This window comes from Heptranchias perlo, chromosome 13 (genome assembly GCF_035084215.1).
Source record: "Heptranchias perlo isolate sHepPer1 chromosome 13, sHepPer1.hap1, whole genome shotgun sequence".
Taxonomy (NCBI): domain Eukaryota; kingdom Metazoa; phylum Chordata; class Chondrichthyes; order Hexanchiformes; family Hexanchidae; genus Heptranchias; species Heptranchias perlo.
The window spans coordinates 70,839,818-70,851,883 of NC_090337.1; the positions used below are offsets into that span (position 1 = coordinate 70,839,818).

Below are 12,066 nucleotides of genomic sequence, written 5' to 3' on the forward strand. Positions count from 1 at the left end.
GCCTTTTTGATTTTTTTTCTGTTCCTGTCCATGACATTTTAATGATCTATGTACATGGACCCCTGTTTTTTGTTTGGTAGCCAGCTGGTTATCCATTCTGCTACTTGTCCCCTGACTCCACATGCTCTGACCTTAGTCATGAGTTTACAAGGCGATACCTCATCGAAGGCCTTTTGAAAATCCAAATATATTATATCTACTACATTACCCTTGTCTACTCTTCCTGTTACTTCATCAAAGAATTCAATGAGGTTGGTCAAGCATGACCTTCACTCTGAAATCTGGGCTGACTATTCTTTATTATATTTTCATTTTCTAGACGACTTTCTATTACATCTTTAAGTAAAGGTTCCATTATCTTTCCTACCACCGACATTAAGCTGACTGGTTTATAGTTCCCTGGACTTGATCTGGACTTGAATGTCTTCACTTTTGTTTGTTCCTTGTCCCTTTCCGAAACTTCTCTAAACCTAATGATATTATGATCACTGTTTCCCAAATGGTCTGCCATTGAAACATGCTCCACTTGTCCCACTTCACTCCCCAGAACTAGATCCAGCACTGCTTCCTTCCTCATTTGGCTAGAAACATGCTGATCAAGAAAGTTCTCCTGTACACATTTCAGGAATTCCATTTAGGAGGGAAATGAGGAAATACTTTTTCACACAAAAGGTAGTGGAAATGTGAATCTCTCTCCCCCAAAAGGTGCTGGGTCAATTTAAGTTTTCAAGATTGAGATCGATAAATTTTTATTTAAGGGTATCAAGGGATATGGAGCAAAGACAGATAAATGGAGTTGAGGTACAGATCTGGACCTGTATCTGCTGACAAGGCTGCACAGTTGTTGTGTGGTGAACAGACCGCTGCTTTGTGGAGACTGAACGCCATCTCTCCGACACCTCCTCCTAACTCCCCCTGGACTATGACCCCACCACCGAACATCAAGCCATAGTTTCCCAGACCGTCACTGATTTCATCTCCTCTGGAGATCTTCCCCCCCAAGGCCTCCAACCTCCTAGTCCCCCAACCCCGTACAGCCTGCTTCTACCTCCTTCCCAAGTTCCACAAACAGGACTGCCCCTGAAGACCCATTGTTTCAGCCTGTTCTTGCCCCACGGAACTTATTTCCCTCTATCTCGACTCTATTTTTTCACCCCTTGTCCAGTCTCTTCCGACCTACATCCGCGACTCTTCTGATACTCTCCACCACTTTAACAATTTCCAGTTCCCCGGCCATAACAGTCTGCTTTCACCATGGACGTCCAGTCCCTCTACACCTCCATCCCCCACCAGGACGGCCTGCGGGCCCTCCGCTTCTTCCTTAAACGGAGGCCCAACCAGTCCCCATCCACCACCACCCTCCTCCGCCTGGCTGAACTTGTTCTTACGTTGAACAACTTCACCTTTGACTCCACTCACTTCTTCCAAATAAAAGGTGTCGCTATGGGAACCCTGTATGGGTCCCAGCTATGCCTGCCTTTTTGTGGGATACGTGGAACATTCCTTGTTCCAGTCCTACTCAGGTCCCCTCCCTCACCTCTTTTTCCGGTATGTTGATGACTGTATCAGTGCTGCTTCCTGCTCTTGCCCCGAACTGGAAAATTTCATCGACTTTGCTTCCAATTTCCACCCTTCCCTCGTCTTCACAAGGTCTATCTTCGACTCTTCCCTCCCTCGAGTTCTCGATCTCCATTTCTGGGAATAGGCTGTCAATCAATATCTATAATAAGCCCACCAACTCCCACAGCTATATTGATTACACTTCCTCCCACCCTGCTTTCTGTAAGGACTCTATTCCCTTTTCCCAGTTTCTCCATCTCCATCACATCTGTTCTGATGATACCACCTTCTACACCAGTGCTTCCGATATGTCTTCCTTTTTCCTCTATCGAGGATTCCCCTCCACTGTAGTTGACAGGGCCCTCGACCGTGTCTGTCCTATTTCCTGCACTTCTGCCCTCACCCCTTCCCCTCCGTCCCAGAACCATGATAGGTTCCCCCTTGTCCTCACCTTCCACCCCACCAGCCTCCACATTCACCGTATCATCCTCCGCCATTTCCGCCACCTCCAGCGCGATCCCACCAACAAACACATCTTCCCCTCCCCTTTCAACATTCCGAAGGGACCGCTCCCTCCGCGATACCCTGGTCCAGTCTTCCATCACCCCCAACACCCACTCTCCTCCCCACGGCACCTTCCTGTGCGAGTGCAGGAGATACAACACCAGTCCTTTCACCTCCTCCCTTCCCACCGTCCAGGGCCCCAAACACTCCTTCCAGGTGAAACAGCGATTTACTTGTACTTCTTTCAATTTATTACACTGTATTCACTGCTCACAATGCGGTCTCCTCTACACTGGGGAGACCAAACGCAGACTGGGTGATCGCTTTGCTGAACACCTCCACTCTGTCCGCAAGCGTAACCCTGACCTGCCAGTCGTTTGCCATTTTAATTCCCCGTCCCACTCCCACTTTGACCTCTCTGTCCTCGGCCTCTTACACTGTTCCAATGAAGCTCAACGGAAGCTCGAGGAACAGCCCCTCATCTTTAGATTAGGCACTTTACAACCTTCTGGACTCAGCACTGATTTCAATAACTTCAGATCATAACCACTGCTCCCATTTTTTCGGACAGTATGTACCAGTAATAGTTCTGCTGCTGCCATTCACAGCTACTCTAGACCCATCTTTTGTTTCTTAACCTGTCCCATTCCCACCCTCCTTGCCTTGGACCATCATCCCTTCTGTCATTTAATCACTCCTGCCCTCCACCCTATCACAGACCTTCCCTTTTGTTCCTTCCTCCCCTCCCCTCCCCCCTTTCCCCGGCTCTGTATTTGCTTAAAAACTTTAACTCTTTTAACATCTCCCAGTTCTGATGAAAGGTCTTCGATCTGAAACATTAACTCTGTTTCTTTCTCCACAGATGCTGCCTGACTTGCTGAGCTTTTCCAGCATTTTCTGTTTTTATCTCAGCCATGATCTAACTGAATGGCAGAACAGGTTTGAGGGGCAGAATGGCCTCCTGCTGTTCCTCTGTAAACGAGTCGATTTCCTGTGGCATCGCACCTGAAGAGTCAAGACTAAGGGGTAGTCTTCTGGTGAAGCAGAGTTCGAGGGCAGGGGATATTTGGAGCAGGGCACGCGGATATAATTCAGTCCACAATTTAAAATCAAAGCTTCTGTCCTTAATTTTATATTTCCATTGTAAATTCCTATGTGGGCATTTATAATGGAAACTGTCTATTAACTGTCAAAACTCAAGTACTGAGGATGCTGGAAATCTGAAATAAAAACAGAAAATGCTGGAAACACTCTGCAGATCAGGCAGCGTCTGTGGACAGAGAAACAGAGGTAACAGCCCTGATATTAACCCCCCCACAATGGGCGGGAGAGGGTCGACGGAGGGGTTAAAAATGAAAAAATGGGGAGCCGACCCCAGCCCGCCGCATACGGTCCTGTTGCCATTTTCACGGGGACGGGTTTCATGGCAAGCGAGTGTCCCATCGTGGAGAGGTGGGACACCTCATTAACATATTTAAATCAGGCTCCCACAGTGCAATAGGGAGCCTGATTTAAATTTAACAGTTGCTGCGCAGGTTTCCCAGGGCTCGGAGGCAGGAGCTGCCAACTCAAGAAGGTAAGTGCCTTTTACAGCACTCCTTGTGGGCCAGGAAGAGATGGAGTGCTCCCCCCGGCCTCTCAATGGAGCCTGATGTGTCCCCTTTGCCAATCGCTGCCTCTCTCTTCCCCGCCGCGATCGCAGACGTCCACCCCACCAAGCATGATGTTCTCTCCCTACCGCGATCCCATAAGACCATATGAGATAGGAGCAGGAGTAGACCATTCGGCCCCTCGAGCCTGCTCTGCCATTCAGTGAGATCATGGCTGATCTGATTTTTACCTCAACTCCACTTTCCCGCCCTTTCCCCATATCCTTTGACTCCCTCGCTAATCAGAAATTTGTCTAACTCAGCCTTGAATGTATTCAATGACTCAGCCTCCACAGCTTTTTGGGGTAAAGAATTCCAAAGATTCACGTCCCTCTGGAAGAAGAAATTCCTCCTCATTTCCGTCTTAAACGGGCGACCCCTTATTCTGAGACTATGCCCCCTAGTTTTAGATTCCCCCATGAGGGGTAACTTCCTCTCAACATCTACCCTATCGAGTCCCCTCAGAATCTTACATGTTTCAATAAGATCTCCTCTCATTCTTCTAAACTCCAATGAGTATAGACCGAACCTGTTCAATCTTTCCTCATAAGACAACCCTTCCGTACCCGGAATCAACCTAGTGAACCTTCTCTGAACTGCCTCCAATGCAAGTATGTCCTTCCTTAAATAAGGGCACCAGAACTGTACGCAGTACTCCAGGTGTGGTCTCACCAGCATCCTGTACAGTTGTAGCAGGACTTCCCTGCTTTTATACTCCAACCCCCTGGAAATAAAGGCCAATATTCCGTTTGCCTTCCGGATTACCTGCTGCACCTGCATGTTGATTTTTTGAGTTTCATGTACGGGGACACCCAGATCCCTCTGTACCACAGCATTTTGTAGTATTTCTCCATTCAAATAATATTTTGCTTTTTTATTTTTCCTCCCAAAGTGGATGACTTCACATTTTCCCACATTATATTCCATCTGCCAAATTTTTGCCCATTCGCTTAACCTGTCAATATCCCTTTGCAGACACTTTGTGTCCTCATCGCAACTTGCTTTTCCACCTATCTTTGTATCATCAGCAAATTTGGCCACAAGACACTCTGTTCCTTCATCCAAGTCATTGATATATATTGTAAATAGTTGAGGCCCCAGCACTGAGCCCTGCGGCACCCCACTAGTTACAGATTGCCATTTTGAAAATGACCCTTTTATCCCGACTCTTTGTTTTCTGTTAGTTAGCCAATCCTCGATCCATGCCAGTATATTACCCCCAACACCATGAGCTCTTATCTTGTGCAGTAATCTTTTATGTGGCACCTTATCGAGTGCCTTTTGGAAATCCAAATATACTGCATCCATTGGTTCTCCTTTATCCACTTTACTTCCTCAAAGAACTCTAATAAATTTGTCAGACATGATTTCCCCTTCATAAAACCATGTTGACTCTCCTTGATTGTATTATGAGTCTCCAAATGTCCTGCTACTACTTCCTTAATAATGGGTTCTAGCATTTTCCCGATGACAGATGTGAGGCTAACTGATCTATAGTTACCTGCTTTCTGTCTCACTCCCTTCTTGAATAGGGGTGTTATGTTTGCGGTTTTCAAATCCGCTGAGACCTTTCCAGAATCTCATGAATTCTGGAAGATTACAACCAATGCATCCACTATCTCTGTAGCCACTTCTTTTAAGACCCCCGGATGTAAGCCATCAGGTCCAGGGGACTTGTCAGCCTTTAGACCCATTAGTTTACCTAGTATTTTTTCTCTAGTGATAGAGATTGTTTTTAATTCTTCCCTCCCCTTTGCCCCTTGATTTTCTCCTATTATTGGTCCCGGCCGATTTCCCCTCCCAAGCAATGATTTCGAGCCTCCCCCCCCACCCCACGATGGTCACCCTTTCCCCCACCTCCCAAGCCCTGATCTCCAGCCTTTCACCCTCCTGGTTGCCGGGAACCGTCCCCAAGAGTTCCCGGCTGTGGCCTCCTGCTGCTGATTTTCCAGCCCGGCAGCCTGTCAATCTGGCTGACTGCCAGGTGTGAAACGGAAGAAAAAAATGGTAATGGGACCCTGCCGTTAAATTCTGCAGGACCTCCATGCCCCCGGGCTCAATGTGTTCCCTGGACATTTTCTTCCTCCCTGCACCCAATCCACCTCCCTGTAAATATTGGGGCCAATGTTTCAGCTCGATAATGTTTCATCAGCACAGCTAATTACACTGTAATAATACCCTCCCACCAGAGGTGGCACAGTTGTGTCTCCACTGTGGGAGAAGGGTGTTATTACAGTGTGACAAGTTGACATGGGGAGTTTCCATTATAAATGTGGAGATAGGAATTTATAATGGTCAAATGTTGACAGGAAGTGTGCGCAGAGATGTTTGAGCCAAATGAGTGGAAAGATGCTCTATTTTAAACACAAGTCTTAGTTATGAGAATAATGATAGAATTGCTCAGATTTCCGATGCTGAAAGTGATGTTATTCACCGTTCTTCATCTGGCTGCCTCAGTTCTTGCCATCTACATGAAGGCCATATCGTACTGAAAACCCTCAAATAAATTAGTTCCTGTATGTGAACTGCAATGCACTTGGGCTTTTAGAACAAGTAAACTGCACAAAATTCATTGCAGCTACTCTCTTGGCGTCTGTGAATGTTAATAAAATCCATGGTGCAAATGTTCATAAGATCCCTGATTAGAAGACAATTAACTGATCTTCATCAAATCCCCTCACTTACTGTCCACTTACAAGATAACTTTCTATTCAGATTAGCTAACGATGCTTAGAATTTTTGCATCAATGTGAATCTCATATTTTTTGTATGTTATGTTCTAAGCAGAAGAACTAATTTCAGTGGTCAAACGTCATCAATAAGCAGATTCCTCTGGCCATAAGAAACCTTACAGGGGCCAGCATAAATAATCAGAGGGCCCCGGGTGCAAATTTCCTCGGGAGGCCTTTTGGAGATGGATTTGGGATAGGGAATAACATCCACCTGCCAACTAGTTGTGCTCTGACCTGCACCACTTACTGGGGTCACGACTATTTTCAACGGCTCAACTGAAACGCCCGTGTCAGGAAACTCACCGTAGAGAGGCTTGAGGATGATTTCTGGAATGCATTCAATCGATTTCAAAAAGGAAATCCTTGCCCTTTGAAATTTAAATACTACCGCCACCCTAGCAACATTGGACGCTATGCAACCAAAATACTGAGGGAGGGAGGAAGTGTTTAGCCATGGTGGTCTGGCCATCATGGTGTGGGGCAGGCTTGATGGACCAGCTGGTATTTTCCTGCCCGTATATTAATAGATATCAAAAAGAGCAGTGGTCCTAATACTGACCCCTGGGGAACACCCACTGTATACTTCCCTCCAGTCTGAAAAACAATCGTTCACCACTACTCTCTGCTTTCTGTCCCCTAGCCAATTCTGTATCCACGCTGCCACTGTCCCTTTAATCCCATGGGCTTTAATTTTGGTAACAAGTCTATTATGTGGCACTTTGTTAAATGTCTTTTGAAAGTCCAGAAACACATCATCCGCACAACCCTCATCAACCCTCTCCGTTACTTCATCAAAGAGCTCAATCAGGTTTGTCAGACACAGTGCAACCTCCTCCTCCCATTTGTTGCCTGGTTGTCCCTCACCATTCTCGACTGGACGTGCTAGGGCGGCAAAACCTTGCTCTGATCTGTTGGTTGTGGGACCGCGTCACTCTGTCCATAGCCTGCTGCTTTTGTTGTTTAACGTGCAGGTAGGTGCAGGTGGTCGATTCACTAGGTTGGTGCTTCATTCTAAGTATGTCTCATGCTGCTCGTGTCTTATCCTTTAACCCACCACTGACCAAGGTTTGGTCTCCTGGCTTTTGATAGTAGTGCAGGAGTGAGGGTTGTGCTGAGATGAGATTGAGGCAACAGATTATGGTGATATTGAATTCTGCTGCTGATGATAACCCACAGCGCCTCATGGGTGCCCAGTTTTGGGCTAGATCTGACTTAATCTGTCCCACTTAGCACAGTGAAAGTGCCACACTACATGATAAGAGGATGTCCCCACTGTGGAGACTAGTCTTTGTCTTCACAAGGAAGCTCGGTTCGCCATCATATTGCAGGCAGATATACTTCTGGTCTCACCGGGTGTACCCTCCCCAAAACCCAGCACAGGTGAGTTCCATCTGGAGGTCCAGAGCGGGATCGAGGCATGGACCTACATAGATCAGGCGGAATATTCAACGCAGGGGCTACTGATGGCTGCCTCATCATTCTGGGTGGGGCCTGGCACCCCACAACATGGCAAGCTCCAGCTGGCATTTTTGGCCTCTTTAGTTGGACGGAGGAGATGCTACAGGTGCACCCCAAAGGCTCACTCCTCCTAATTGCTCCCCTGACACTATGAACCTTAGCAGCGGAGGCTGTGGGCAGGAGGGTCACAGCCTTTAAGCCGAGATGTGCCTCCCTCATGGATTATAGGGCCAGATATCTAACTCCAATTGGTACATCTTACATATCATCTTGTTCTGTATTCTCAGCTTTAAAACTGATAAGGAATATAAAATAAATAGGTTGGTAAAGGAATATATGCAAAATAAGGCCACTCATTTAGTCTTAATGCAACGCCACAGAAGATCAACGAGTTATGTAATTTGACATATTCAGTGGCCCTGATTATGATACATTGTTGTTCGAATTTTTGGGTCTGCTATAGGTATTCTCTCAGCTACTGCAGTGCGGGCACTCCCATAAGCAGCTCAGGTGTCTAGGTGTGTGTCCTTACTGCCTACTCAATATCTAATTATATGATAGTGTAATTCGGGGGGATGCCAATAAGATCACCTTGTGATCTGAGCTGGATACTGTGCCTTTCACACATGTCTCTATGTGCACTTCTCCAATCTTTTCAAAGGCGGACTGAGAAACACTTCAGTGAGACAAGGTCAGAAATCATTAAGCTGCTTTATTTTACAGACAGCAAGTGAACGTTTAGAGTAAGAGATGTAATCAAACCTGACTTTGTTTCAAATCTGACTTTGTTATAAGAACAAGAAAAATAATAAAATTACACCGCCCTTTCCCTATTAGCAAGGCCGCTTAACTTCTCCTCATCAGCCTTTCTGATTCTGCCCAACTCTTGAGCTTCAAATGAGCAAGATTCCCTTCACTATGCCAGGCTTCCTCACAGACCTAGCGGTGCTGACTGACTGCCCTTGAGCATCTTTGTCCCTTTTCTCTATGTACCCAACCAGTTGGAGGACTGTCTCTCTGACTCCTTCCCCACTCGGTGATTCGCCAGTAGGCTCGTCAATAAAACTAGTTGCCTCCCATCCCCTTGAGGTGCGGATTTAAGGAAAACATTTCTTGTTATTCTTAAAATGAATAAGGGGATCCCGGCTTAATGGTCCTGGGATTAGACACTAGATCCTCCATCTATCAATTTTAAATATACTGTGAGCTGCAGCATTCCACAAACTGGCTCATCTGGTTTTAATACATACCTTCAATGCCTGCAGCTTGTGGCTTTTTTGAAACCTGTGCAAATTCATTTTGTTTTAAAATACATTTAAACATAGCTCACTCCCAAATCCTTTCTACAAAGAAAAAAAAATCAAAAATCCTGGAACACAGCAATTGTACATTACATGGGACACAACTGCATCATTACAGATGAGAGTAAGCTTTACTGCCCCGTGAGCAATGTCACAGGGAGATCTGCAGGTTCAGTCTGTTACATTTCAGGCATTACAATTCCAGGGTCACACTTTGTTGATCGGCTCAAAATAAACAGCAACCAATCGGAATTGAGGTCAAGAACATACGAATTAAAAGCAAGGAAGTTGGCAAGGAAACTACCAATGAGAAATGGCAAAGGATTTATGAAAACAGCCAATCCAGATAGTCATGAGAACCGACCAATAATTGAAAGGAGAAGGTGAATAAATCAAATCACTCAAAATCAAAGACCTTCTCCACCACTCTCCCTTCAACCTGCCGGCCACAATTCTACAATATAAAATAAGGTTACAAATATAATTTTTACAATAGCATAATTAAACTTACCTGTAAAATGAAGTCTTGTGTCTTTGAGGACCTGCATTAACATTTTGCTTGGAAGCTTCGGCCTCTCTCTAAAGCCTGGGATACAGTCGCTATTTTTCCGAGTGCGAATACTTTGTCAGCTGAAGGGAGTTACAAGTACAGCTGTAATTCCCAAATCTGAGCATGTGCTGTGTACAGCATTTCCAAGAATGCATCAATACGATTCCTTTAGTGCAAGCTTCCTCATGCCGTGGCAGGATTTCTGAGTTTCTTTGCTTTTTTTAAATCAATTGAAAACCAGCTGAAAAAATAATTTTAAAAGCTTTCTTCAAATAAAGTTTCTGATTTAAACCAGTACCAGATGATAATCTCTTACTTCAGGGAGAAACTGGAGCTGAGAGAGAGAAAGGAATGTTTATATTGAAAAATCATTAACAACTATTGCTCACAGAAAAATGATCCTTTCCCCCCTCAGCACAGATATCAAATTGTGTTTTTGGTCAGGGATCACATTATTTAAATTTGTTTTTCCAAATGACTTCAAATCAAGCTGATAAATGAATTTAAGAAACCATGTTCAGTTTCACTTCAAAAATACTACCATCAGAGTGACAATGAGGGGCGATGGGATGGAGCTCAGAGGAAGGAAGGTGATCTCAGGACAGATCAGATAGAACGACTGCACACAGAGGGTGGGGAATGTTTGGAGTGGATTGTCCAGGGAGCTGATTGAGGCTGCTAAATGTCAGTAGGTTTAAGAGGGAGTTGGACAGGCATTTGAGCCTGAATAGCAATTAAGCTTTGAATGAACTCACTAAATATTTACTTGCCATCAATTAGATTTTGCACCCGTGTAAGTAGACTTTATCAGTGGAATAATATGTTGTGTTTTACATGGTACATTGTTTCTGTCCTCATGAAAAAACATCAGTTGCTGCCTTACTGTGACCAACCGCTCAGGGAATTCACTATATATAATATGGACATAGTGTTCATCTGCTCACTCCCTGTCTGTCAACTTCCTGTGGCACAACTCAGGGATCACAATTGTCATTTGCAAAGTCTGTGCCACACTGCTCTTGATTGGCTCAAATTTAATTCCCCATAAGAGCAATAAATCAGAACTCTGTCCCTCGGAGCAGTGAGGAAAGTGAGCAAAGTCTGTCACATTGAATATCAACAAGTTTTATTTCACACAATCTCTTCATTTGAACTTTTTGCAGAATCATCTGACGATGAAGAAGACAATGTCCTGGACAAATCAGGTAATTAATGTTTGTACTCGCCTTGGATACATCGATAGTACAGAAATGGCACGTAACCATGCAGTTTGCCCATCACACTGCGGGCAGCACACTCCCTGTGCCACACTTCAGGTGTCACACTTCTGATGTACAAACTCTATGCCACATTTGCACCTAATTGGCCCAAATTTCATATTCTTATAAGAGCAAAAAAAGGAGATCTGTACAAATGAGATCAATCTGCTGAAAAGAAACTGAACTAAGAGTCACAAAGTATTTTCAAAATTTTTTTCATCTGCCATTTTTTGCCTTCAGCTAGCTGACTACACACAGGTAAAAAGTGTTGAAAATAAATCTTGCAACATAATAAAGGCATAAAAAAAACGGAGTGATTATCGACACAGAGTGGGAGCTTCCGGTTTTCAGTCAAAATGATGATGTAATCATTCGGTGCCATCTGATGGCATCTTTCTCTGCACATCAACGTAAGGTTCGACTCCATTGGTGATGTCACTTCCGATGACGTCAAACTTACCCGTTCTCGCCACGGTTCATCTCATTAAACCAGCCTTGTAGCCCAATGAGAGAGAACACGGTCCAGTGTAAGGGGAGGGAGGGAGAGCACGGTCCAGTGTAAGGGGAGGGAGGGAGGGAGAGCACGGTCCAGTGTAAGGGGAGGGAGGGAGAGCACGGTCCAGTGTAAGGGGAGGGAGGGAGGGAGAGCACGGTCCAGTGTAAGGGGAGGGAGGGAGAGCACGATCCAGTGTAAGGGGAGGGAGGGAGAGCACGGTCCAGTGGAAGGGGAGGGAGGGAGAGCACGATCCAGTGTAAAGGGAGGGAGGGAGAGCACAATCCAGTGTAAGGGGAGGGAGAGAGAGCACGATCCAGTGTAAGGGGAGGGAGGGAGAGCACAATCCAGTGTAAGGGGAGGGAGGGAGAGCACGGTCCAGTGTAAGGGGAGGGAGGGAGAGAGAGCACAATACAGTGTAAGGAGAGGGAGGGAGAGCACGGTCCAGTGTAAGGAGAGGGAGGGAGAGCACGGTCCAGTGTAAGGGGAGGGAGGGAGAGCACGGTCCAGTGTAAGGAGAGGGAGGGAGAGCACGGTCCAGTGTAAGGGGAGGGAGGGAG

At 45.7% G+C, this 12,066-nt stretch overlaps 1 protein-coding gene across 20 annotated transcripts in view; it reads left to right on the forward strand.

The window, feature by feature from the left end:
- The window catches only part of LOC137331694 (kyphoscoliosis peptidase-like), a 273,350-nt gene that overhangs the window by 40,329 nt on the left and 220,955 nt on the right, over positions 1 to 12,066 (forward strand). For all 20 annotated transcript variants that reach the window (XM_067995661.1, XM_067995663.1, XM_067995668.1 and 17 more), the window contains one exon: positions 10,918 to 10,959. In XM_067995661.1, coding sequence (XP_067851762.1) covers positions 10,918 to 10,959 — 42 coding nt within the window. The remainder of the gene's footprint in view (positions 1 to 10,917; positions 10,960 to 12,066) is intronic.